Raw genomic sequence first — 25,481 nt, forward strand, 5'->3', positions numbered from 1 at the left:
TTGATTTACGCCAGTTTTTCTTTTTTTCTCTCGGGTTTTTAAGTGTTTTGAGGTCTGCGTAACAGATTGTTGCAATGATTTCTGGGAAGACAGAATGAGGCTTGCACGCGTTTAAGCGGCGAAAGAATGAAAGCTCGGTAGATCAAATCCAAAAGAGCGATGTCATGGTCAATGGATGACTTGTTTAGCTATTTCGTTACTCGAATATTTTCTATGTATGTGAAATATTTTCTGGCAACGCTTTAAAGCACTCAGATATCTTATCACGATAAAAGTAAAAAATATCTTAGCGTCACGCAACAATGTCAAACTTGTTTTTTAAAAAATGGTCTAAAATTGGTTACTGCGTTAAAGAACGGCACTGATGCAAGATTCTTGCCATGTTTCTTACTATGCAGATAAATAAATAAATAAATGTATAAATGTTTCATTCTGACTGATCTATTTCTATTTAAAGAGGACAAATTAAATTAATTGTTTATCTCTTCGCAGCCTATCAAAATATCAAAATATTTCAGCTCGGTTGAGGTTGTGCATGAAAGAAACCAACATTTCCACCTCACTGATCTTAGTTTTAAAAGATAAAATCAAAAATCAGGTTTCTATTTATTCCGCTGTTTACTTTTTTGCTTTTGCATCAAGTTTTGTTTGCAGTAAACAAAGTCAGTGATGACAGTCATATTTGGATTTTGACTGATATAACAAGAAAAATGCATATTGTAAAAAAATTGAGTACTATAATAATAACAATAATAATAACAATAATAATAATAATAATAATAATACAATGAAATTTTATTTCTGTGGCACTTTTACAATATATATTGTCCCAATGCATATTTACAGAAATATATTCATTTATTTATGAATTAGTCCCTATTACCTTTTCCTTGATGAGCGAGCCAGTGGCGACAATGGCAAGAAAAAACTTGCTTAGATGGTATGAGGAGGAAACCATGAAAAGAACCAGACTCAAATGAGAACCTGTCCTCAATGTCTATTCATTATAGTTTACCGCTTAACAACAAAACTATTCATGGAAATTGACGCAAACTGTTTATTTTCATTAAAATCCAAATTGATCTTTAGGATTCTTGAGTTTAGCCGTGCTTAGTAACTTTATGGATGTTCAGGCTGATCATGTGGAACCATCCTCTGCTGCATTGAGTGGTCTCCAATTGAAGAGAACTCCATCCAGAGGTTGAATTAGACATATATGCAAAGAAGACAGGGATTATCGGTACCTCAATAATAATAATAATAATAATAATAATAATAATAATAATAATAATAATAATAATAATAATAATAAGGTTGTGTATTTTACAATATAAAAAAAAAAAAAAGCACAAATGATTTTTAGACATGATTTCTTGTGTACCACAAATTATTGTTAATGCTTTTGGAATGCTTTTAAGGAAAACAATAAACAGATTTTAGTCAATAATATATTTTATATATATATATATATATATATATATATATATATATATATATATATATATATATATATATATATATATATATTATGTAGTATAGATGAACTAGAGGTTAAAGATTCCTATTAGCATTAAATGCACTGACTTGTATGAATGCATTAAAAATAGTATTAAAAGGTGTTAATATCACACAAATAGGCAGTGATCAAGCTTATTTTTAATAACTGACAAGCCTTCAACGGTCACAATAATGTCTTTTTTGTATAATGATGTCTAACAAATATTTGATCAATCTGGCTTTTAAATGTTTTTTTTTTTTTTTTTTACAATATAATGTACTGGAGTGAATTATTAGACTTCCAGTAAATAAGTTCTTGACTGGCATATAAACAACATTTAGCTCAGGAGCTGCTGTTTCTCGCTTGAGCGTTTAGTCGACGTTCACTCCACTGACTTGTTGCATGCCATGTATCTGAAGGTCCGTGCAGGTATTTCAGCCATGTAGGTGTTTAAATCAAAGCCGGGCTAAGCCGTCAGTTAAGGAGGAGTCGTTGTGGGACGCAGTTCGAGGGGTTGGGCCTGGGTTTGAAATATGGTTGGTAGAGTGCCTGTTATCTTTTTTCCTCGGCATCAGGCATCCAGCGCCGGGGTGTCATCAGTTTTAACCCGGAGCTGGCACTGGCTCAAAGTGTGTGGGGTTGGGGGAGAGATGCAAGGAAATGCAATCCATATGGTGGCACTATAAAACCCAGCACATCCATGATCCCTAGTCCAAGACCTTCGCTGCACGCTTCAATAAACCATCAAGTCAATAACTCTTCAAGACAATTCTACACAGCAGCCACGGTGGTCCGTAAAGCAGAAGATTTCAACAGACAACAAGGTGTGACCAGGACCGGGTGATTATTAAGGGTATGTTACTTTTGTTGTCAATATTTGCTCCTAATTAATTATTATTATTATTATTATTATTATTATTATTATTATTATTATGTGTGATTAATTGCACAATGCCAGGTGAGTAGTAACAGTAACACAAGGTGTGTGGACTCGAACTTAAGTGAAAATCTACAGAATATTAATGATCACACCATCGCACAATTACGCATACAGTTTTAAGCTTCATTTTCTTATTCAATTGGTGGAAAACTTTGCACAATTGAAGACAATTTGAAGTGAACTGGGTAAACAAATTCTATCATTAGTATCTACAATCTCGCATTTGAAACAATTACATAGAAGCAAAATAGAAATAATATACCGAAAAAATTTTGCGTTGTCTTGCTCTGTTATAGCCACTAATTTCAAAACTTTATTTTTTACAACGTCAAGCAAAAAAAATTAGTAAAATTTGTAGAAATAGGTTTAATCTATTTGACTCATAATAAAAATATTAGATACATTTTTACTTTAATCGACACATGCGTCTTACTGTATATATTCTATCCTTTTTTTTATATACATTTTCATTACAGTGATAGTTTAAAGTATGTCCAGGCGAGCACAGTTAGCAGCCCTAGAGGGAAAAAAATTATATTAGAAAGTGATAATATAATAAATATAGGTAATATTAGATAATAATTACCTTTCAGGTAATGATTCTAAAAAAATATAGAATCAATTTTTAGACATTTCTGCTCTTGAAAATCTAGAGTAGATAATAAGAGTATAAATAAATGCACTTAACTTCTATTTGGTATATAATGGCATGATGTGAAATATTGCACAAATGTTACTTTGTAAAATGATATTATTAATTTGTCAGCTTGAAATTGGCTTATTTCAGGCACTTAAAATATAGAAAGCGAAAGTCACTATTGAAATAAGGTTTTACGCAATGTGTCTCATATTGAGAAATACAAACTCGATAACATCATTTCGGTTAAATGCATTGAATCACAATTATTATTATTACTATTATTATTATTAGGTTTGAAAATGAAGTGATATCATAAAGTCCAGGCGAGTTGTCATTGTCTTGAAACATCTTTTCAAAGATTTTAACACAGTCCCAATTCTTCTACTTCTTTTCCTTCATGTTTAAAGGAGGTCCTGCTGGATTTGATATGAAGTTCCTTTGTCATTTTATATTCCTGCTCATGCTGGAAGACATTTTTTGCCAAAACAACCGAAATGCCAAGCCAAGCGGCAGAGCAGCAAAAAAACCCAGCAGTCCATCAGCAGAGCTCGGCCCAGACGATGATCCCGCCCCGAGTTCTGGTAAAGACACACGTGCAGGGAACCAACAGATGGTATCCTCTAACAAGCCGGTGGATGACATGAAGCTGCACCTCCTAAAGAACACTCAGGCCACATGCAACGACGGCACTGCGGCTGGGTGAGAGCATTACTTCACTCATTCTTGGTCTGACCTGAAACATAGAGCCATTCCAGATAGCAATCTGTTTTATTCCTCTTATACCACAGACACTTTTTTTCAGAAAAATTATTCGAATGTAGTTTTTAACCACTTTCCACTATTTGGAATGCTCACAAAATGATTTAGTTCCTTTTATCACTTGCACTATAGCAGCTACATGATATGAAATGTACTAATAAAAGCAAATATGGATAAATGTTATTATGATGACCTCAGAATGTCCTAGGCTCCTCCATATCCTCTTCCCATTCGATCCCATTCTACATTTATTTATTTGCCGTCCACAGGTTTTACCTAAAGGAGTTCAAAGGAAGCAAGAAGTGGCTGATATTTTTGGAGGGTGAGTATTTAAAACAAGGTTAATTTTGTCAACGGGCCATCAGCGTTATTTTGACCTCAGCTCATCTTCTTGGAGGCATGTTCTCTTTTGTGTTGTTTTTTGGACCGTATGATGTCATGTCACTTCGTTTGAATGATAATTGTTGGTGTCAGCACAAGGCAGGAAAATAACCCCCCCCACCTTGCTCTTACACATTCCTGCACCAGTCCTGCCCCTCAATGGGGCTTTTACAACATGGCCCAATGCAGGTGGTCCATACTTCGAGAGCCTGAACAGCAGCCTAACAGGGCTGCCCTATTCAAACCGGATGTCCGGCTAATATTAGTGAATTATTTTTAGGTGGTTGGTGCTGTTACAACAAAGAGACCTGTGATTCCAGATATAAAAATATCCCTCGCCTGATGAGCTCAACCGACTGGCCGCAGACACGCAAAGGTAGGCTGCTATCCATCACTTCCTCTGTCGCTAACATGACATGTCAATGCTCGTTCTTTCTTTATCTCTTGCTTTCTCTTTTGAGCATCTGAAATCCGAATCCTGGTGAATCTCCTCGTGTGTTGTTTGGGGTTTTTCTTTTTTTAGGAACTGGAATCCTGTCTTCACAAGCTGATGAGAATCCGCACTGGTATAATGCCAACATTGTGTAAGTGCATCATTGTGAAAGCACATATTAAGCCACTGACACACATCCTATACTCGATGTGTAATTCTGTGTTTTATGAGCAGGTTTGTTCCTTACTGCTCCAGTGATGTGTGGAGTGGAAACAAAGCAGCTGCAAAAACCAAGCAGGCAAAAGAAACAGGTGACGTTCAATCTTTTAAAATTGGTTTGTGGTAAATTGAATGTTTTAACAGAGATACCCTCTCAAGTGAGTATAATATGCTATAATATTATATAATATAATATTGGGGTTTTGCAACTATTTTTGAGCCAAAAAATGTCACACCACCAACATCACTCCAACAAGACCTGCAGTGGCAATTAGTAGAAAGTCGTAAAAGCCAAAATCAGACTATTTAATAACATCTGATGCACACCTGAGTCCGCCCAGTGTGGCCTTGGATTCTTGTCCTTGGCAGGCAGATGTGTTCTCCTCGAAGTTGTCCATTCTGAGATGTTTTTTTCTGCTCACCACCATTGTAAAGAGTGCTTATTTGAGTTGCCATTGCCTTCCTGTCAACTCGAAAAACTGCTCATCGTTGTGGTTTATTGTGGGATGTGGTAGTGCAGTGGTAAGACATTGGACTTCTGATCCAAAGTTAGTGAGTTCAAGTCCTAGTATGTCCAAGCTGCCACTGTTGGGCCCTTGAGCAAGGCCCTTAACCCTCATTTATGTCAATGAGATAAGATAAGTCGCTCTGGAGAAGGGCATCTGCTAAATGCTGTAAATGTATTGCACCCTTTTGTGTTTTGTCCCAAATCAGTTTCCGACATCCATTCGACGGTTACTGAGATATTTTATGTGAACCCTAATTGAAGCTTTTGATCAGTATATGCATCAAACTTTTTTATGTTTGTCTCTGCTCCATTACAGAGTACTCCTTCATGGGCTCTGTGATCATCCGGGAGCTGATCAAAGAGCTTGCAGCAAAGGGACTGAAACAGGCTAAAGTGGTGATGCTGGCTGGAACGAGGTAATGTGTAACGAATAAATCACAAATGGAGGTGCTGTGATAGAAAAATCCAATCCTGTGCACTGTCCTCCGTATGAGCCGATCTGAACGGGTTACTATAGAAACGTAGATAACATAGACTGAGTGCACTGATATAAACCCGTGACAGTCAGAGATTCGGTTAGTGGTAATGAATCAAAACCCTCTGACTAATCATGAAGAGGGTCATTTTGAATGTATTCAGATAGTTTATTGAAATATCTATCTCATTGAGCGTGTTAAGGCCAAGATACGAAGCTACTCATTATAGCTGTCAAGATACATTTAGATCTCAATAACACGTTGCGGGAAACAATAGACACAGAGGCATTGGGTCAGAGGGCTTCAACACTTTCTCCATGTATGGACCAGCTCCTTGCTGGTACCATCTGAGCAGCAAGCTTAACCCTGGCAGGAGCTCTATTTTCAGCCAATGCTGTCATCCTCCATGAAGATGTATACCGCTATGACATAATACCTAACTATATCCCTCCACAATAGGATGATGAATTCAGGAGATTCCTCCAGGATTATCACACTGGGTTGTTTTCTATACCAGTCCGTTTCGGTTGCATTTTTGAGAGAGAAATTGTTTAAAAGTAGTGCTTTTGCTTCAACATACCTGCAGTGCTGGAGGTACAGGTGTGCTGCTAAACATTGAGAAGGTGGCCAGTCAGCTGGAGCAGCTCGGTGCAGATGTGCAGGTCCGAGGCTTGGTCGATTCAGGATGGTTTCTCGAGAGCAAGCAGCAGAAGACCCAAGAGTGTCCGGACAGTCTCTCTTGCACTCCGGTTGACGCCATTAAGAAAGGTTTACGGTAAAGTCTCACTTCTTCTCTTTTACATTTACACTTTCACACCAGTCTCTTTTTTTTTTTGATTAGGGAATAACACATTTTTCTAACACAGAATGTGGAACGGAGTTATTCCAGAGAAGTGTAAGCAGCACTACAAGCGAGGCGAGGAGTGGCAATGCTTTTTTGGACACAAGCTGTACTCCTTCCTGAGTTGTGAGTTCCTGTATAACCGCTGGCACAGCAACAAGACTTGAGTAACACAATATATAAGATTTAAAAGTTTTCTCTTATCCAGCGGATAAATCAGTGAATATTTTAAAGTTGTTAAAAAAGAAGTGTACACCAAATTTCCCTTCACGTTATCTCATGTGGTCTGAAGGCCTAATCAGGTATTTTTCAGCTCAGGCTTTCCTGAAGCAATACATCAGTGGTGGATGAGTAAAAATCTGAAATCTGTTCTTTGCAGCTCCATTGTTTGTGGTTCAGTGGCTTTTCGATGAGGAACAGTTGCGTGTAGAGAACATTTACGTGGGTGGACAGTCTCTTTCCGAGCAGCAATGGACCTACATGCAAAATCTTGGAAAAGAACTGAAAAACTCCCTCAAAGATGTCACGTAAGTGCTGTATTCTTACGAAGGTACTCCTTCGTTTCACATTTAAACGATAGAATACAATCCAATGAAGAAAATTAGTTGCAGGTAAAAAAATCTAAATGAAAAGGTAGTGATTTTTTATTAATTTTAAAGCTAATTATACATGTAGAAAGTTTGTACAGATGCACTTCTCGTCATGTGTGTGGGTTTTTTTCCAGTGCTGTGTTCGCCCCATCCTGCCTGTCCCACACACTGATCACTAAAAGGTAAGGACACCGAAACCGTACTTGATGAGCTCATGCGGCTATTTTTGCGCACGCATCCATCACGTCGCATTCTGGATGTCACCAAAATGCCACCTCACACTTTCACACACCTCACTGAGCTATAACGATAGCACAGATCACTCGGCAGGTCGTAAAACGACTCTCCTCTATGTTGACCGTCTTTGCGCATGTTCTTATTTCAGTAATTGGATGGATTTCCAAGTGAAAGGCACGTCTCTGTCTCGCGCTCTTCAGTGCTGGGACAGAAGTCTTCAGGAGGCCAATAAGAACAGCAAGACGCCACTGAAAGGCTGCCCCTTCTACCTGATCGACACGTGCCAGTGGCCTCAGTGCAACCCGACATGTCCGGCGCTGATTGACCAGGCCACGCAGCAAGAGATGACCCTGCTCCAGGTGCTGACCAGCATGGGTGTGGACCTGCAGAAGCTCGGTCTGGATACACGCCGTGACAGCATCGCGTCCTCCAGCATGATTAGCAACGGTGGCTAAAGAGTGATAGTTGAGTGAGAGTAGAGTTTGCTCAGTGGTGACCCTTAGAGTCACTCTTTTGTGTTCCAGAAAGGTTGAGATCTTTGAGCCGTAAGTATGTATTTGGATTTCTGTGCCAAATGTGTGGGCTGGATTTTTTTGGAAGTGCAGCATGAGTTATGATTATATATCTAGTCACAGTTAATCCATAGTTAACCTGTAACTCGTGTATGAGGAGATTAGACTGATGGGTCGTATTTGTATTTCACCCAATCTGCTTTATTCAAACAAGACAGGAAATTTGTACAGGTAAGATGCAGGAAAGAGAGTGTTTGGTGACAATCCTGGTGAATTCCACTCCTGGAAGCAGTAGTCCATTCTGTAAACCAATCTGTTCTCGGATTGGTCGCTCATATGTGTATCTATTTATTATCTTTTCATCTTAGACACGAAGAGTGAAATCCTTTCAGTTCTGAGTATTAATTCCACATTAATTCAATGCCTCATAGTACGATTATTTATATATTCATTTCACCTTTTCTTGTATACTATAAAGTCAAGTATATTGCAGTATCATGAATGTAAATCAAGTGCCTTTGATATTTATAGGCTGCTGAACACTAATAAATGTGTCGTAGAAGAATTCGGTGTCAAATTCCCTTTTTTTCTCCCCATTCAATCTATCAAGCTTTTGTAAAGTGAGCGTCAGTGGAAACGTTTGTATCGTGTAATACGGCAGAAATTGTTATTCACATTTGCTACAATTAATATTATTGATCCAAAAAGCTAAAAAGCACATTAATAATGAATTGCCTGGTTAATATATTAAAATGATCTATATAAAGTTACATTTGTATTTCTAGTGTCACACTGCTGAATAATAAACCTGTTTTTAAAAAGAAAAAAAAAAGATTGAATTAAAATTGACCAAATTCTAATTTATACAATTTATACAACAATAACAAAGTACATTTTTATTCTTGTTTACCTAAAATAAATAATGTGTTTATTTGTGTACTAGTGCTGCTGTTCATGTGGTAATTAATGTATAATAAATAACACTGATATGGTAATTAAGTATGTAAAGTAATTCTAATGACTGTAATCGTTTAATCGGTGAAAATATGATTTCAGAAAAAGAGTATACATGTGGCAGTCATCCTGCAGGTGATCTAAATCCCACGAGAGTGAAGAGCAGACACATGTGTAATTCACTGAACCATGAAATGTCACACAATTAAAATAACTTGATGTGATTTAAACACTGGGAAGGTTTTTTTAGTTGTCACACTTTTAGTGATCATGACATTTAATAACCATTATTGTGGTTAAAAATCTTTTCTACAAAAACCCTGAGAGTGTTTTCTTTTTCAGACAGGAAATTTCTGTTCCTCTGGAAAAAAAAAAGTCACATTCAGTTCCTTCTTCAGTTTGGGTCAAAAAAAATATGTAAAACAAAAACTATTTTTACAAACAAATTATTTATTTATTTTTTAAACGTTATACATTTGAACCCCTTTTAAAGTGTGAAGCTAAAAAAATTAAAGAAGTAGTGAATCTAAGTTTAAAAAAAAGTAGTAGTAAATGTAAATACATTTAAATTGAATTATTGAATTGAATTATTATAAGAAAAATTAATTCTAATGATTCAAAAGGTATATGAAGCAACACAGTTAAATCTAAAAGTAGACAAATACATATTAAAAATTATAAAAAAATAATATATATAACAATTATTAAATTATTACAATTAAATTTGATATAATATAGCAGTTAACATGAGAAAAATATTATTTTTAGTAAATATTTACAGTTTTTAAGCATTGCTTTGTAAGAACGAAAATAATAATAAAGTATTTAAATCTAAAATAATACTGCAAAGAATATAACATTTATTTCAATTAAATATATAATGTATATATTGTGATATTAAATTTGAATATGTGAATATTTTAATTTAATATTAGAATATGAAATATTTTAACACATAAAAATAGATTAAGATGTATATATAGATATAGCCATGATGTTTCTGCATTTTATTAATCAGTGATAGCTGGAGGCTGTCAAACTGTGTTTACCCAAGTGAAAGTGGCTTGCAGAAAAGGAAGTTGTGCTTCTTTCTCTTTGTCTCTTTGATCTCTGTCTCTGTTTTTGCACCATTAAATCTCTTTATCAGAGATCAGCCCTGCTGACACGACCACTCACCTACTCACCTACTTTTGCTTCATTCACACAATTAATTTTTTTGTTGTTGCTGCATGTAAGATGTCTGAAATTTTTAAAGCCTTAACAAAAAGGCCTTGCAGGAAATTTTTTTTTATTTATACAGAATTCTAGATATAATATTTTAGGGTGAAAAAAATCTTTGCATGCACGTCCACACTAGCAAAGATTTGCATTGTTTTTTCAGTGTGCAGAGCACCGGCTGCACGGTCACATGACTCACCTGGATTGCGGTCGTTGCTCATTTTCCTGTCATCGCCTCTTTCCTTTGCAGCACACCGACCACAGCTGCATGCGTGCAACCAAGTTTGTACCTGTGTACACCCAAAGCTAAGGTTAAGATGGTGGGGTAATTGGGGGGGGGGGGTTGTAAAGTTGTAAAGTTGTAAAGAAAAAAAAAAATAATACTGAAACCACGGCAGTTTGACTATGCCACTTCCTGGTTTCCTGTGTCGAGTTGTAGTTGTAGTATCAGATAAAACAGAAGTGTTATATTGCAGATATGCAGGTAAAGATATACATGTATATGTATATGCGGTTGGGAAATCATCAGGGTTGGGAAAGTTTGTTTTCACACCTTTACACCAGGCTTCACAAACAATGCATTGAAGTATTTCCTTTGTCCTGACTTCTTCAGTGATTTGTACATTTTGCGTTTAAGGGTTTTTTTTTTTGTTTTCAGGAACAGCTTCTTATCACATTTAAACGACATCAACAAGTCATTTATTATTATTATTACTATTATTATTATTGTATTATATTATATATATTTACTGGCACAACTTATCAATGTTAGATTAGATTAGATTAGATATATAACAGCTTCTTTTCACACTTCTCATCACGTTCATTTTCTAACATCTAGCATAATCAAAGTGATCTAATATGTCGATAGACAGATGCATTTACTTGTCACATGTAAATTTCAGCACAGTTAAATTCTTTCTATACATATTCCATCATATTATGAAGCTGGGGTCCGAATACAGGATTAGCCATGAGAGATTTAAGGGCCCTGCTCAAGGGCCAAACCGAGGCAGCTTGGTAGTGCTGAGGACTTGAGCCCCCAACCTTCTGATCACTTACCAAGAATCTTAACCATTGAGTTACCACTTCAATGAGGGATGTGGTGAGACATGACATGACCTGTCACTGTTATGATGATGTCACTGTTATGATGAAAAGTGAAGCTGCATACGAATGTGTTTAATGTGAGGGGTGTGACTAAAGCTGGACTAAAGCGCCGCTGCATCGCACTCTAACATGTCTATGAAAGAAGTCATGTCAGCTCATTTCATGACGATGAAAAGATTACTATGCAAATCGAAGTTGGATTTTTCCTTCAAGTAATGCAATTCTCAGGTATTATTTTGATTCAGATAAGGAGGCCATCGAGCTCAAAACACAGCCTACACACGAACCACAGCTGTGCGCATGAAACCAAGAGTGTACCTGTGTGAACCCATGTGTGAAACAGGGGAAAAGATTAACTAGTATAAGTAGCATTGTTTTTCCCATGTGGCCATCTTTTGGGGGGTTTTTTATGTGTCCTACTTTATACTGCTGTGGGAACTGTTATGACTGCAACCCCTGCAGCTGTATCGGGTTGAACTCATCTTATTTATTTCATCTAATACAGAGTTTTTCCTAACCAGACATAATGGGAGGGTAAAATACAGTGTCTGGTCCAGATCATGCTTGTCTATTTGGAACTTCTGCACATCTGCTGCTGTGCTAGGCTCCTCATGGACACCCTGAAGATTAAAAAACTGTTTATGCATAATATAATCTCACCTCCATAGTGAAGATTAGCTGAGAGCAGTATTCATAAGGACTCTGTAATCATTGTATTGTCAACAAGCAGATAAATGGTTTCCATCTCAAGGATGCTTTAAGGTTACCCCAAGTAACAAAGAAGTTACAGGACAGAGGGTGAGACAGAACATCAACAAGAGCACATGGTGGAGTTTATGTTCTAGTTTTGCTTTTACCCCTTTGCAGTGTTGCATTGTTTTCGTAGGGAGGTGGTAGCTCAGTGCTTAAGGCTCTGGGTCACTGATCAGGGGTGTAAGCTCAAGTATTGCCAAGCTGCCATTGTTGGGCCCTTGAGCAAGCCCCTTAACCCTTTTTGCTCCAGGGGCACTGTTTTATAGCTGACCCTTGCTTCCTAACATTGCTGGGATAAGTAAAGATAGCATTTTACTGTGCTGTAATGTAAATTTGACAAGAAAAAAGCACCTTTATCTTATTGTATTTACCTGTTTTTGATTAGTTTGGTTGTCTCTATTCTGTTATTGCTCATTGTGGAATCGCCTTTAACTTTGTGCTTAAGTTTGAAGGGCCAGGTCCACATTGTACTTTTTTTTGGGGGGGGGGGGGGCAGTGTTTTGAACCCTGCTACGGATTCTGATCTAATATACCACACACCAAGTTGAAGTTTTTGCAACGCGATTCTCGAATTTTTCATTTTGTAAGAATTTGACAATTCAGCTGCATTGTGGTAAAAACATAAAGTTGTGCAAAAGCCATTATTTCTTATTGGCGTTACATAATAGAACGGCAAGCAGTTCGTGCTTACTCGTCACACAGATTATATACATGATTAGAGATTTCAAAAGAAACCCCACAAAGAGAGAATTACGTAAATGGGATCTCGGATTTCTTGATGTCTCACACTAGTCTTAATTTGAGCTTCACGCTGCGTGTTTTTTTAGCGTTAACCAGCATGAACACATGCGCAAAAACAAGGAGCCGTTTATTTATTCTAACACTTAGCTTCAACCACAAACCACCTACAACCCTGCAACATTTCTGAACAAATATTTTTTCTCTGCTTTCTTTCCACAAGTAACAATGTAGGGACCTTTTACATTTTCAGGGGTTTGTAAAAGGATTGGGTTTTAATTCCTTTTCCTTTAACTTCTAAAGTTACTCTTACCTTTACCTTACTGTGTGCACCTGTTTTTGATTAGTTTGGTTGTCTATATCCTGTTGTGTTGTTGTTCATTGTAGAATCAGCTTCAAGTTTGTGCATAAGTTTGAAGGGTCCATGTTTACATTGTATGTTTGGAATCAAAAATTACATCCATGTGTTTTGACCCCTGTATATTCCATATACCATAATACATATAATATCATTTTTAAAAACTTTTGCAGTGAACGTAACAGTGGGTTTGTCTCAACATCAAGATTTCACTTATTTGCTATTTGGACCCACATTAATTCTGTCGTCTTCAAAGTCTCAAACAGTTTCCTCACTCACTATGGAGAAATGTTCCCAGAGAAATTGAAAAAAACCACCCTCAGCCTTCTTGCTCCCAGACCACCACAAAAACAATTTCATAATCGAACGTCTCCTCTGTAGAAAAAAAAAAACCTTTTTGCTTCAGCTTGTTTTTCTCGAAACAGTATAAGTAGAGGTGGAAACCCTTTCCTCTAATTGTGGCTTAGAAGACAGGAGATGCGGTTCTACAATAAGCAGAGGGGGAGAGAAAAAAAAGTGAAAAAGTGTTGCTGATCACCGTGTTTGAAGCAGTCGAGCAGCGGACATCAAACACACAGTCATTCAACAGCCATGGTCTCATTCACGGGTGAGTACAAGCAACTAAAAACCAAATAACTAAAACTTTCCAGTGAAATGTACCTCCATAGTCTTTGTCTACTTCCAGTTTAATATATAGATTTAACAATTTAAAATTGTATTAATAGCAGAAGGTTAAAACAACATCAGAGGTTTACAGGAAAGGGTTTTTACACAGAGTTAAAAATAATTTCATGTATAATTTAGAATAGATCGGGTTTTTTACTTCACTTTCTCTTTCTGCTGTAGTTTTAGGTCCCGTTCTACTGATGTGGTCCTTCCATTTTCAGGTAAAACATTAAGCGTGGCGAGGTTGCGCATGGCTGCACGTGCACTTCTTCCACGGCTGTTTTTTTTTTTCTTTTTACCTCAAACTAAGTCTGAGAATGAAATGTCAATATAGAGAAGCCGTGCTCTGTAATAAAAACCTAAAAGATGTAGCTCTTGAAGCAATGCTTTTGAATTAAAACTGTGAATTTTTTTCCAGACAAGCTGGTCGAACTTGACCACCGATTCCACAACTGAAACGACCGAAGATGATTACACGCCTGATTATGATAAATATGAAATAGTGTGTGGGAAAAGCTCCAATCGGAACTTTCGATCATGGTTTCTGCCAACAATTTATAGCATCATTTGCTTCCTGGCTCTCCTAGGAAACTTCCTGGTCATCCTGACCTACGTGCATTTCAAGCGGATTAAGACGATGACAGATACTTTCCTCCTGAATCTGGCCGTAGCCGACCTGCTCTTTGCGATATCGCTGCCCTTCTGGGCTGCCAGCGTCATGACCAAATGGCCACTCGGTCTGTTTTTGTGCAAGTCGATGTACGCCATCTATAAGATCACCTTTTTCAGTGGCATGTTCCTGCTCACTTGCATCAGCGTGGACAGGTACTTCTCCATCACCAAGGCTGTCTCTGCTCACCGCTGCCGTTCCAACGCTGTTTACTATGGACGCATATCCTCCCTGGTCACTTGGGTGTTTGCAGTGCTCTTCTCCTTACCTGAGATTATCTACTCCAATGTCAACTCCAACAACACCTGCGTGGCCTACAGTGGTCACGAAGATCTCCGCATCCAAATGCTGGTCAGTCAGATGGTGCTGGGATTTGTCCTGCCGGGGATCGTGATGGTCTTCTGCTACAGCTGCATCATTAAGACCCTCGTGCAAGCCAGGAACTTTGAGAGGAACAAAGCCCTAAAGGTGATCTTCGCCGTGGTGGCTGTGTTTGTTGCCAGCCAGCTGCCGTATAATGTGGTGATGGGGCTGAGCACGCACAACAATACCGCGTGCGATGTCGATAACAACCTCCTCTATGCCATGGACATAAGCCAAGGCATTGCTTTCCTGCGCTGCTGTGTGAACCCCTTCCTCTACGCTTTCATTGGAGTGAAGTTTCGCAACGATCTGCTTAAACTGATGAAATTTCTGGGCTTTTCCAGTCCCAGCCACGTCATATACTCGGGGACGAGGAAATCCTCAGCCGGGCTCGACACTGACACCACTTCGTTTTCCCCATGAACCAGTGACTGTACCTGTTTTTTTATATTTGCATTATTGTTTCTATATTTGCTATTATGGTTACTCATTTATTTCTTTTTTCCTATTGTTTACTTTATTTTTATTCACATTACTTTAAATATATATTATAGCATAGCATATACCCTATATATATTATACTATATAATTAGAATTTTTTTTTATGGAAACCTGTACTTTTATATTCTTTATAAAAGCTATTATTGTATGTACACATATATACATTTATTGATGTCTCGGTTTCATTCATTTTTTATGTGTATAATACTGAATAAAGTTTTTTTAATATATCATAATGAATGGAAAAGCCCATGGTGTTAGCTCACAACCCCAAACCGGCACATTTTAATCATACTGCGAAAGTGCAAGGGCTCTTTTCCTTGGAACGTACACTAGATGCACTCTGTCACAGTTTTACTCAGTGCTCAGTAGTTCACTGAACCATGCACAGTTTTCAGGGCTTATCTCCCTCTATCTTAACCCTAGAAAAACCACTTTATTCCGAGCAGTTTCAAATTTACTTCAGCGAAACAAACCACAGAGCATTATTACAAGATGTCTGAAAGCGGTACTTAATAAAAAAAGAAAATATTAACACCTCAAAACCATTCATAACTACATACAAATCTAACTTTAGTCTCACTTTACTGTGTCTGTCTGTCTGTCTGTCTGTCTGCCTGCCTGTCTGTCTGTCTGTCTGTCTGTCTGTCTGTCTGTCTGTCTGTCTGTCTATCTATCTATCTATCTATCTATCTATCTATCTATCTATATATCTATCTATCTATATATCTATCTATCTTCTGTGGGGTAATGAATCAAAGGTCCTGTTACACACCTTCAATTATTATAAAATTATTATTTTATAACATCAAGTATTTTATTTCTCTTACACTAAGCAATTTGCAGGGTTTCCAATTTCATGTAACAATAACCTGTAGTTTCACATCCATCCATTTTTTTGCATTTAATATCTGTGAATTCCTGTCATCATGTTGAATTACTACAATTCATTTCTTCAACACTCCCTTTAATCTCTAATACGTTTATAATATGAAAATTAGAGAGCACAAAGTCACAGTTAATACAAAATCCAGCTCATCACAATCTGCCTGGGATTTGTTTACTAAAGTTAGAGAACTCTTTTCAACTCCTTGTGTTCACACATGCAGTTAGATTTGAGAATTCAGCTGCATTGTGGTAAAAACATAAAGTTGTGCGAAAGCCATTATTTCCTGTAATGGCCTTACTTAATAGAATGGCAAAAAGTTTCTGCTTACTTGTCACACAGACTCATAGGCGATAAACACCCTGAAAATAGGATTATAAATTCAAAAAACAAACACACAAAGAAAGAATAGTTAAAATGGGATCAGAATGAGAGCGTAGCCCAAACGCAAAGTTAAAAAAATCTCAGGTTTTTTGACGTCTCACACTAGTATCACTTTGAGCTTCACACTGCATGTTTTTTGCGTTAACCAGCATGAACTCATGCCCAAAAAAAGTCTTTTTATTCATTCTAACACTTAGAACACTTAGCTTCAACCACAAACCGCCTACAACCCTACAGCATTTCTGAACAAATATCTTCTCTTTGACATTTTCAGAAGTTTCTAAAAGGATCAGATTTTCCACTTCTTCTGAATAAATACCGATCAAACCTACCCCCTTTCCAGACAGATTTTGACCAAACTTACCCCTCCTGAAGGACTTCTGATCAACCATGCTTTCTTACTAAGGAATTTAACCCCTTCAGAAGGATTTGTTACCAATTCTGCTTCCTCTTAAAGGACATCTGACCACCAATTACAGAAAATATTCTGGCCAATCCACCAGTCTTCCTCATTTAGTAATGTACCATTGCTCAAAATTTTCTGATTAACTTCTTCTTCTTCTTCTTGTTCTTCCTCTTCTTCTTTCTCTTCTTCTTCCCATTTTTCATCTTCTTTTGGGTGCTCTTGTTAGGGGTCACCACAGCGGATAATCCGTCTCCATTCCACCCAGTCCGCTACATCTGCCTCTTTCAAATCAGCCTGGATGTCTTTGCTTACCACATCCATAAACCTCCTCCTTGGCCTTCCTCCCTCCTCCTTCCTGGCGGTTCCATCTTCAGCATTCTTATCTTTAAACTTTCTATCCTTAATCGATGGATTCCAGAAACACTTAAACTAGCACTTTTCCTGGTTTGTTTTGTCTTTGTTTATATTTATTTTTAAAAACCTGCTTTCTCTCAGCAAAATTTTAGGCTGATGGTATTTAAAGTTTATCTCAAGTTAATTTATTCATTAATAGAGACTCATAACACTTTTGTATGTTGCTCTGGATACGATAAACAACTTCTTTATATTCGCTTTATTCCTTGTTAAAAGGGAAATTAATTAATTATCTAATTAATTAATCAATCTATTGATTAATTAATTAATTAATTAATTAAAATAAATCGAATTGGAATAAAAATGAAAATCCATTTATAGTCAATTGCAGATTTCGCCACTAGAGGGCGGGATTGCAGTGCTGCAATACTGAAGGTTTTTTTTACATAGTTCTGTAGACAGACAGCAGGTGTCTCAGTCTATTGCCTTCAGTAACAGAGAGAGAGAGATTGAGAGAGAGAGGAGAGAGAGAGAGAGAGAGAGAGAGAGAGAGAGAGAAATAGAAATGTACAAGGGCAATTCAATCCAAAATTTATTCCAACACCGGAATAAACATAGTGCTATCAGGGCAAAGACTTTTAGAAAACATATGTGTGGTGACCACCTCAGACCACCTCAGGTGTCAGTAAGTTGTCTCTTTGGGATCACTTTGAGGAAAGAAGTAATGTCCTGAGTTAGTATTACACCGACTTTCCAAGCTTGTCTTGGGTCTGAAAAAAGCTCGGGCTCTACATATTTCAACAATTTACTCATGGAATGTTAATCGTCTCTCAGCCACAGGGTCGATTCGAAGGAGACACTGACATTTGCACGCCCAACATCTCAAAGAAAAATAGCATCAAACATTTCTCAAGAACTTTAGCGAGGTCATATAGGACCAGCTTTACGCCCTTACATGCAGTGGCAGGCTGTTGGTGGAAACAGATTTTCACATCTCTCTAGCATTTATAGGGAGACCTCTGTGGGTTTGTGTGTACATGTGCGAAAAGTTTTCCTGTAGCTACTGTAGCAAGACCACATTAAGGGCATTTCCTGAAAGCTAAACCACCGCAGTCACTGGCCTCGCTTCAGTCTGCAGAGGTGCAAATAATAAAACTCATTTATTTAAAACTTATTATATCACATTATTCCATATTTTCTACAGCAGCTCTGATCATCTGCAAGGGGAAAATTATTGTTTTTCCTTACAAAGCGACTTGTATGCCATTAGTTCCATATTAAAAAGTGTTTAAAGAAAAAAAGAAAAACCAAGGAGGAGGTTTATGGATGTGTTGAGGGAAGACATGCAGGTAGTTGGTTTGAAAGAGGCACATTTTTTAGAAATCTAAAAAACAAACCAACTACCTGCATGTCTTCCCTCACCACATCCATAAACCTTCTTCTTGGTCTTCCTCTTTTCCTCCTTTCTGGTGGCTTCATCCTCAGCATTCTCCTACTGATATACTCCATGTCCCTCCTACATGCACTGTCCCTCTAATAAACTCATTTCTAATCCTGTCCATCGTCGTCACTCCCAACGAAAACCTCAACATCTTCAGCTCTGCTACCTCCAGCTCCACCTCCTGTCTTTTACTCAATACCACTGTCTCTAAACCATACAACATCTCAGGTCTCACCGCAGTCCTTTTCTTCACTTCTCTTACACATTCCTTATTACTTTGCACTGTTGACCCCAGGTACCTGAACTCCTCCACCGCTTCTCCCTGCAACCTCTACCTTGAACCAGTATGTCATTCCTACTGCACACTTCACTGCTGTCACACTGTCCTCATTTGTCAACACTCACTTTTTTTCTACTTTCTAGTAATTCGGTGTGGGAAATGGTCACACCTACAAGTGCATGTGCAGTGCAAAGAGCACTGGAGATTAAAATAGAATCTCAACCTTAAAAGTAAAGAGACATTTTGGAAATACCATCTGCTAAGGTGACAAAAGTCAGATGGGCAGCGCTGTAGGTCACTTCCTGTTCTAAATCGTTCATGTGGCTCATGAAGGGTCAAGTGGCAAACCGAGCAGACACATGCAAAATGTGTGTGTGTGTGTGTGTGTGTCTTTCTCTCTCTCCTGCCATATCCGTTTTTTTGTCTGTCTGTCTGTCTGTCTGTCTGTCTGTCTGTCTGTTTGTCTGTCTGTCTGTCTGTCTGTCTATCTATCTATCTATCTATCTTACTAAAGCTCTATCTTCTGTAAATGAACTTGTGTATATATAATTCATTCATTATTCAAATCACCTTTATAACCTTTATAATGATTTGGAATCAGGTAGCTGATTAGCTGAAGATAACTCCTGTAGAAATTATTTTCTTCCATTCCAGACATATTTACAGGCATTAAATACAACCACACAAAAAGCCTGACACTTCGGCATAAAGTGATTTTTTATTTATTTAAAAGACCAGACACACCTGACAGCAGCTATTGGTGTGATGTGGAACCATATTCAAATCTGCTGTATGTGTGATCTAAGCGAAATTTCAAGAGCCATACACGTGTTTATATTGCAACCCGATAAGAGAATGAATATAAGTGAGAATCTCAAAATCTGTTTTTTTCCGTTAGCAGAAATCAAACCAGCCTACACAAACAAACTTTCAGACACTCGAACATCTTACATTTCCACGTTAAAAATGTTCATTTCCTCTTTTTCAAAGAACACATTCTGGTTTTAAAGTCGGGTTTTTTTGAAGGTTGGGTGTTTTTTTTTTTTATCTGGTCTTGTTTTACACACAGGGTTCATTTCATCATGAGGTGCCTGGAAACATTTACTTAGACTATAACGTTAATTTCCTATGAACCTTTTACAACCCTAAACAAGCACTTTCCAAGATAATATTAAAATAGACCATCTGTCATGGGATTTGTGGTGATTAAATCTTTTATAATGAATCTCAGCGCACTATAAATAGAATGACTGCAATACAAGAAAAAAAGAAAGCGTGTAAATGAACATGTATTTTATAGCGGCTACGTTTGTTGGCACACTGTACTGTATTTTAGTGATGAGAGCAGGGTTTACATATGTATATTAGTATATTATCGTGTGAAAAAATCATTGCTGAACTGTTTTTTTTTTCAATAATACATCTGGAAAAAACCTGTTACCGCCAAATACACTATATACAGGTTATATCCGATTTAAATAGAAAAAAATATAATAAAATCAATTGATTCGAACTTATTGTTGCATTTGTGATGGTTTGGATAGAAACAAACATCACAGAACATCAGATGACAGTAACAAAAATTTAAAATTACATTTAAACTATAAAAAAAAAAAAAACGGTAAAAAAATCAATGAGCCACAGTCCTGAATACAACATTACAAAACAATCTATATATTGTTTATCTGTTGATGCTTCCTAGCATACATTAGCTCCCAAGCTAGGCTAGGATTGCCTACTGTTGACTAGCATTACCTCATGTGTAAGCATTTTGCTGGTTCATATTACTGAAATAATTCAACCCGAGCTTCATTTTTATGTATTTATTGTAAATGCGACCATTTAACCAGCCAAAAACGTTTCCTTTGTAGCTTCAACTTAACAAATTTTGTGACTAGTTTTATAATAATGCTTATGACTGTATGTTTTTTTGCGTTGTTGTCGTATAGTCACAGCAGTCATTTTTATTTGTATCTATTTTAATCAGCAAATATTATAAATATTGCCGCAAAATATGTCAAACTTTTCTCTTGTATTGTGTAGCTAAACTATATATTGTAGTGTAGATTGTAGAATTACGAGTCATTCTTTTATGACGTTTAAAATATTTTTAACAGAGGTCTATTAGCAGGTTATGCAATAAATTTAATAAATGGTTAATGTTACTCATATCTGTAATCATGTGTAAAAATATATATATATATTTTATACTGTTATTATTATCCTCAGTAGTGTTATTGTATGTTATTGTAAATGTTTTTGTATGTTTGTGTGATAACTTATTTACATTGAGCCATTTGAGCTAACTCTGGCTGATTTACAGTATTTTACTATTAATTAACGAGTACTAAATTAAATAAAGAAATAAATAATCATTGAATGAATTATAAATTTGAGAGACACACTTGAGAATGTGCCTTGATGTACAATGAGATACAGAATTACATGTAGCTAAGATCTTGTTGTGACAGAGCACAGATTTACAGTATATAAGGACAATATCATTGCTATATGTGAGCAGAAGGTGTTTCAACTCCCCCTGTCGGACTATGTGTCCCGCGTGAGATTACAGTACTTCCTTTCGACACGCAAATCTCATTACAGCGACACACACACAAGGTTGGCGGAAAAGGCAAGGTGAGAGTGGGGACAGTGTGTCTCCAAGGGCAATGAATTTTAAATGAACTCTAGAGGACACTATGCATTTTCCAAAATTTGGTGGTGCTGAGATATGACCTTTTGATTAAAAGTCAGAGCCCTTACCACAATTTTCCATGTGTGAACACACACCACTTATGCAAATGAAAGTATACTTTATGCAAACTATTATGTTATATAAGTTCATATGGAAATTGTGGCTCAGTGGTTAAGACTTTTGGTTACTGATCTGAAGGTTGGGTGGGAGGGTTTGAGCTTCAGCAACACCATTGTGGGGCCCTTGGGAAAGGCCCTTAACCCTCCAGATGTTCTGTATCATAGTTGACCTTGTGATCCTTCCTAGTAAGCTGGGGTCAGAAAGGATTTCACTGTGTTGTAATATACATATAGATATGAGGGTCCCAAAGCGTTTTTAAATCAGGAGTATATTTTTTGCTTTTAAAGGCCAACACATATGGTATTTATGTGATAAAACATTCTTATAAATTGCTTAGTATTATAAGATATTGTCTGAAAAGTAGAGTACACGTCAGAGCACACGTCAGTGACACAGCACATAAACACTGTAATAACAGTGACAGTGTGACACTTCAAACAATGGCATCTGGACTGTCAATATCTGTGTCATATAAATACCCATTCTGTCTTATTATTGTATATTTTATATAATATAATTATATATATATATATATATTTTTTTTTATAATCTAATAGTTATACTTTATAAAGTATAAGGATAGATAGATAGATAGATAGATAGATAGATAGATAGATAGATAGATAGATAGATAGATAGATAGATACTTTATTCATTCCATAATAGAATTTTACAATTAAAAGTATACTTGTATTATACTTTTTATACTTCATTTGTGAATTTTGTTTTACACTTGCTAATTAAAAGTTCTTAGTCTCCAAGAGTCTATCTGATATATATTTTTCTATATCCTTCTGTTAATTATATATTGTAATTAAAATTATAAATCAAATAATCCATTAATTTGTTTGATTGTGAGCCTTTCAGCTCGTTTCGCTTGATCTGGCAACCCTGACCGCTTCTATCCCAGACCCGCTGGCTCTCGCTTCGCCATAGAAGGCCAAACCCGGCTCGCCTCGCTCGCACACTAGCGTAATAAACAGTGCGCGTTGCGACCCCACTCGGTGGCTCGTCATACGTACTTTTTAGTGCGGTAGTGTGCGCACTACCCGACGCGAGCCACGTGCGCGCTGTGCGTAGTGACGTCATCTTCCCGAGCCCCTAATATGCGATGACCTTTCTCAGCGCTCGTGCATTGAGCGTCCGGAAGATAAAACAGCTGAAAAGAACCGCGCTCTGAGGCGATACATTTACCTGTTTAAAAGGTAATTTATTTGTTCAGATATATCGGTATATGTACATGTATATATCCGCGACGTCGAGTAGTTAATCTTGGTAACATTAAAAGGGGAAAATCTTAAAAAGAAAAATATATTTTTATAGATATCTCCGGCTAGCTAGCTAGCGCGCGAGCCGGTATTTGTACACGCTAAGCTAACACAGATGTTCGGCATTGCCGGATTAATGGTTATATCTAAATATAAAGTTTTAATTTGATAAAATATCAAGATTTCGTTCGATCTGGATTTTTTAAAAAGCTAACCGGTTTTTTCCCTTCCCTCCTTGAACCGGAGACCTTTAGACTGGATTAGCTTTTCATTGTCAAGGTTGTAAAATCCGACTTTATTGTGTTATAATGGTGTAATTATGACGTAATAGTAAAATGCGTATTTTCACCCGGTTTGTTGTTTAAATGATGATTAAATCGTGAGCCATACTGAGCTCAGTGTTCACGCCCGACCTTGTGTCTTGCTAGCCTGACTAGCGGCGTGATTAGCCACGTCTCCTAATTGAAGACGTTTTGTGGAATTCATAATTTTATTTTCAGATTTTTGCTGCTTATAATCTGTCTGGGATTTTTTTCTTCTTCTTCTATATTTTAGATCTACTGGTCATTTAACTGATCATCTAAATCATCTAATGTGACAATTTTGGTTTTTAGTGTCTAATTATTCTCTTGAGTTTTGGTTTCACTTTAAAGATTTGTGATGATTATGGGTATTTTATGTTACGATTGGACTTTCACCTTGAATGACCTTAATCTCTTGATTGTATCATCTGGATACAGTTAATTGATCTAACTATGGGACTTCATTGGTATTTAAACCTTTGTCCAACTTGCCTCCTTTTTGTTGTTGTTTTTTTAGACCATTATGGGTGACGTTGAGAAGGGAAAGAAGGTCTTCGTGCAGAAGTGCGCGCAGTGCCATACAGTCGAGAACGGCGGCAAGCACAAGGTCGGACCCAATCTTTGGGGTCTGTTCGGACGTAAGACTGGCCAGGCGGAGGGCTTTTCCTATACAGATGCCAACAAGAGCAAAGGTAATTTCTATGAAGGTGGATTCCTGATATCTGACCGTTTTGACCTTGGGATTACACAATCACCTACATGTCTGCAATCTGTGTTTTGTATACTTCTAGGCATTATTTGGAGTGAGGACACTCTGATGGAGTATTTGGAGAACCCCAAGAAATACATTCCTGGCACGAAAATGATCTTCGCCGGCATCAAGAAGAAGGGCGAGCGTGCAGACCTTATCGCATATCTGAAGTCTGCTACGTCGTAACGCGATTCCGTCCATAGAGGACGTGTAGAGATATTTAAATTAAACCTCTAAGGGTTTTTTTTTTTCGTCTTTTTGTCTTTTAACAATACATGAACAATTTAACACATCATGAAAAATCCTGGGTTGTGGAATTCCAGGCATAGAGTCGTGACATGCTGCTGATGTCCATCTTGTTCAGCGGTGCAGGTTTTCGGGCACGTTTTTGTGTCCTGGTTTTCGAAGGCACTGTAGTCCGGTTCATTTAACTATAACGTCTGTATTGAGTTACATTGTGAATGTGGATGTGATTTAGAGGTTATTATGGTAATGTACACTGTAATTTAAACCACTAGATAAAAGTAAATAACTTAATACTTCATGCATGGTTCTACAGAAAACGTCTACAATAAAATGGATCCCACCTGTCTAAAATTGTGCAGGACGCACTGATGTCTGTCTGACTTTGTCTCTGATTCTCATTGTATATTTTTACTTAATGGGTTCATTAGAAAACTCTTTCAGGTTGCTTTTAACCAAGATGAATTGTGAGTTTAGCTATAGAGCTACACAGACATTTTTCAGTCTTGAGTGATTTTTTATAATTTTACCTTCATGTATTTTGTGTTTTAAAAAATTAGATTAGTGTTTTATCACTATGATTATTGGGCACTGATCCTGTATTGAAGAAAAAAAACGTCATGGAATTGCTTAAAAAGTAACAAGTACTTTACGAGTGATTGGATAATAGTGGATATGTTTAGTCTTAACACAACATTTACAAAAGGGAAGATTGTGGGGTTTTTAAGGATTATAATATTCTAATCATATAGAGCCTTATGGTTTTTGAGTGATCCAGTTCATCCCATATCTGTAAATCTGCTAATTTACTGTCCAATTCTTGTGTTTTTGCATTTTTATTAGTTTGTTGCATAAAAAACAAAAGGAACATGAATGTGCCTCTCAAGCCAGAAAAAAATTAATTACTTAAATGTATATTTTGGGTTAAAGGGTTTGAATAAATATAATTTTGATAATTAAGTTGTATGCTGATCACATGACTTGTG

The 25,481-nt window shown here is 36.9% G+C and overlaps 3 protein-coding genes across 3 annotated transcripts; all 3 read left to right on the forward strand.

Moving 5' to 3' along the window:
• Nucleotides 1–1,825: 1,825 nt before the first annotated feature.
• notum2 (notum pectinacetylesterase 2) lies at nucleotides 1,826–8,558 on the forward strand. The gene is made up of 12 exons (XM_046860320.1): nucleotides 1,826–2,351; nucleotides 3,486–3,777; nucleotides 4,107–4,159; nucleotides 4,499–4,594; nucleotides 4,742–4,802; nucleotides 4,886–4,962; nucleotides 5,695–5,794; nucleotides 6,441–6,629; nucleotides 6,721–6,821; nucleotides 7,075–7,222; nucleotides 7,420–7,467; nucleotides 7,671–8,558. Exons 2-12 carry the CDS (start codon nucleotides 3,506–3,508, stop codon nucleotides 7,975–7,977), a joined length of 1,452 nt encoding a protein of 483 aa, XP_046716276.1. The 5' UTR covers nucleotides 1,826–2,351; nucleotides 3,486–3,505; the 3' UTR covers nucleotides 7,978–8,558.
• A 4,789-nt stretch (nucleotides 8,559–13,347) lies between these two features.
• ccr7 (chemokine (C-C motif) receptor 7) lies at nucleotides 13,348–15,425 on the forward strand. Its single transcript, XM_046860321.1, has 3 exons — nucleotides 13,348–13,772; nucleotides 14,012–14,052; nucleotides 14,250–15,425. The coding sequence occupies exons 1-3, from the start codon at nucleotides 13,757–13,759 to the stop codon at nucleotides 15,285–15,287; spliced, it is 1,095 nt and encodes a 364-aa protein (XP_046716277.1). The 5' UTR covers nucleotides 13,348–13,756; the 3' UTR covers nucleotides 15,288–15,425.
• Nucleotides 15,426–22,978: 7,553 nt separating this feature from the next.
• On the forward strand, nucleotides 22,979–24,867 carry LOC124386954 (cytochrome c). The gene is made up of 3 exons (XM_046851056.1): nucleotides 22,979–23,136; nucleotides 24,019–24,193; nucleotides 24,293–24,867. Exons 2-3 carry the CDS (start codon nucleotides 24,025–24,027, stop codon nucleotides 24,436–24,438), a joined length of 315 nt encoding a protein of 104 aa, XP_046707012.1. The 5' UTR covers nucleotides 22,979–23,136; nucleotides 24,019–24,024; the 3' UTR covers nucleotides 24,439–24,867.
• Nucleotides 24,868–25,481: the final 614 nt, after the last annotated feature.

This window comes from Silurus meridionalis, chromosome 1 (genome assembly GCF_014805685.1).
Source record: "Silurus meridionalis isolate SWU-2019-XX chromosome 1, ASM1480568v1, whole genome shotgun sequence".
NCBI lineage: Eukaryota > Metazoa > Chordata > Actinopteri > Siluriformes > Siluridae > Silurus > Silurus meridionalis.

What these genes read in the sequence shown, in the direction of transcription:
- LOC124386954 (XM_046851056.1), top strand. Translation starts at nt 24,025, where the DNA reads ATGGGTGACGTTGAGAAGGGAAAGAAGGTCTTCGTGCAGAAGTGCGCG. An exon ending in AGATGCCAACAAGAGCAAAG is followed by an intron (nt 24,194 to 24,292) that starts GTAATTTCTATG and finishes GTATACTTCTAG; the next exon opens with GCATTATTTGGAGTGAGGAC.
- ccr7 (XM_046860321.1), top strand. An exon ending in TGTGGTCCTTCCATTTTCAG is followed by an intron (nt 14,053 to 14,249) that starts GTAAAACATTAA and finishes ATTTTTTTCCAG; the next exon opens with ACAAGCTGGTCGAACTTGAC.
- notum2 (XM_046860320.1), top strand. Translation starts at nt 3,506, where the DNA reads ATGAAGTTCCTTTGTCATTTTATATTCCTGCTCATGCTGGAAGACATT. An exon ending in CTGGCCGCAGACACGCAAAG is followed by an intron (nt 4,595 to 4,741) that starts GTAGGCTGCTAT and finishes TTCTTTTTTTAG; the next exon opens with GAACTGGAATCCTGTCTTCA. An exon ending in CAAGCAGGCAAAAGAAACAG is followed by an intron (nt 4,963 to 5,694) that starts GTGACGTTCAAT and finishes GCTCCATTACAG; the next exon opens with AGTACTCCTTCATGGGCTCT.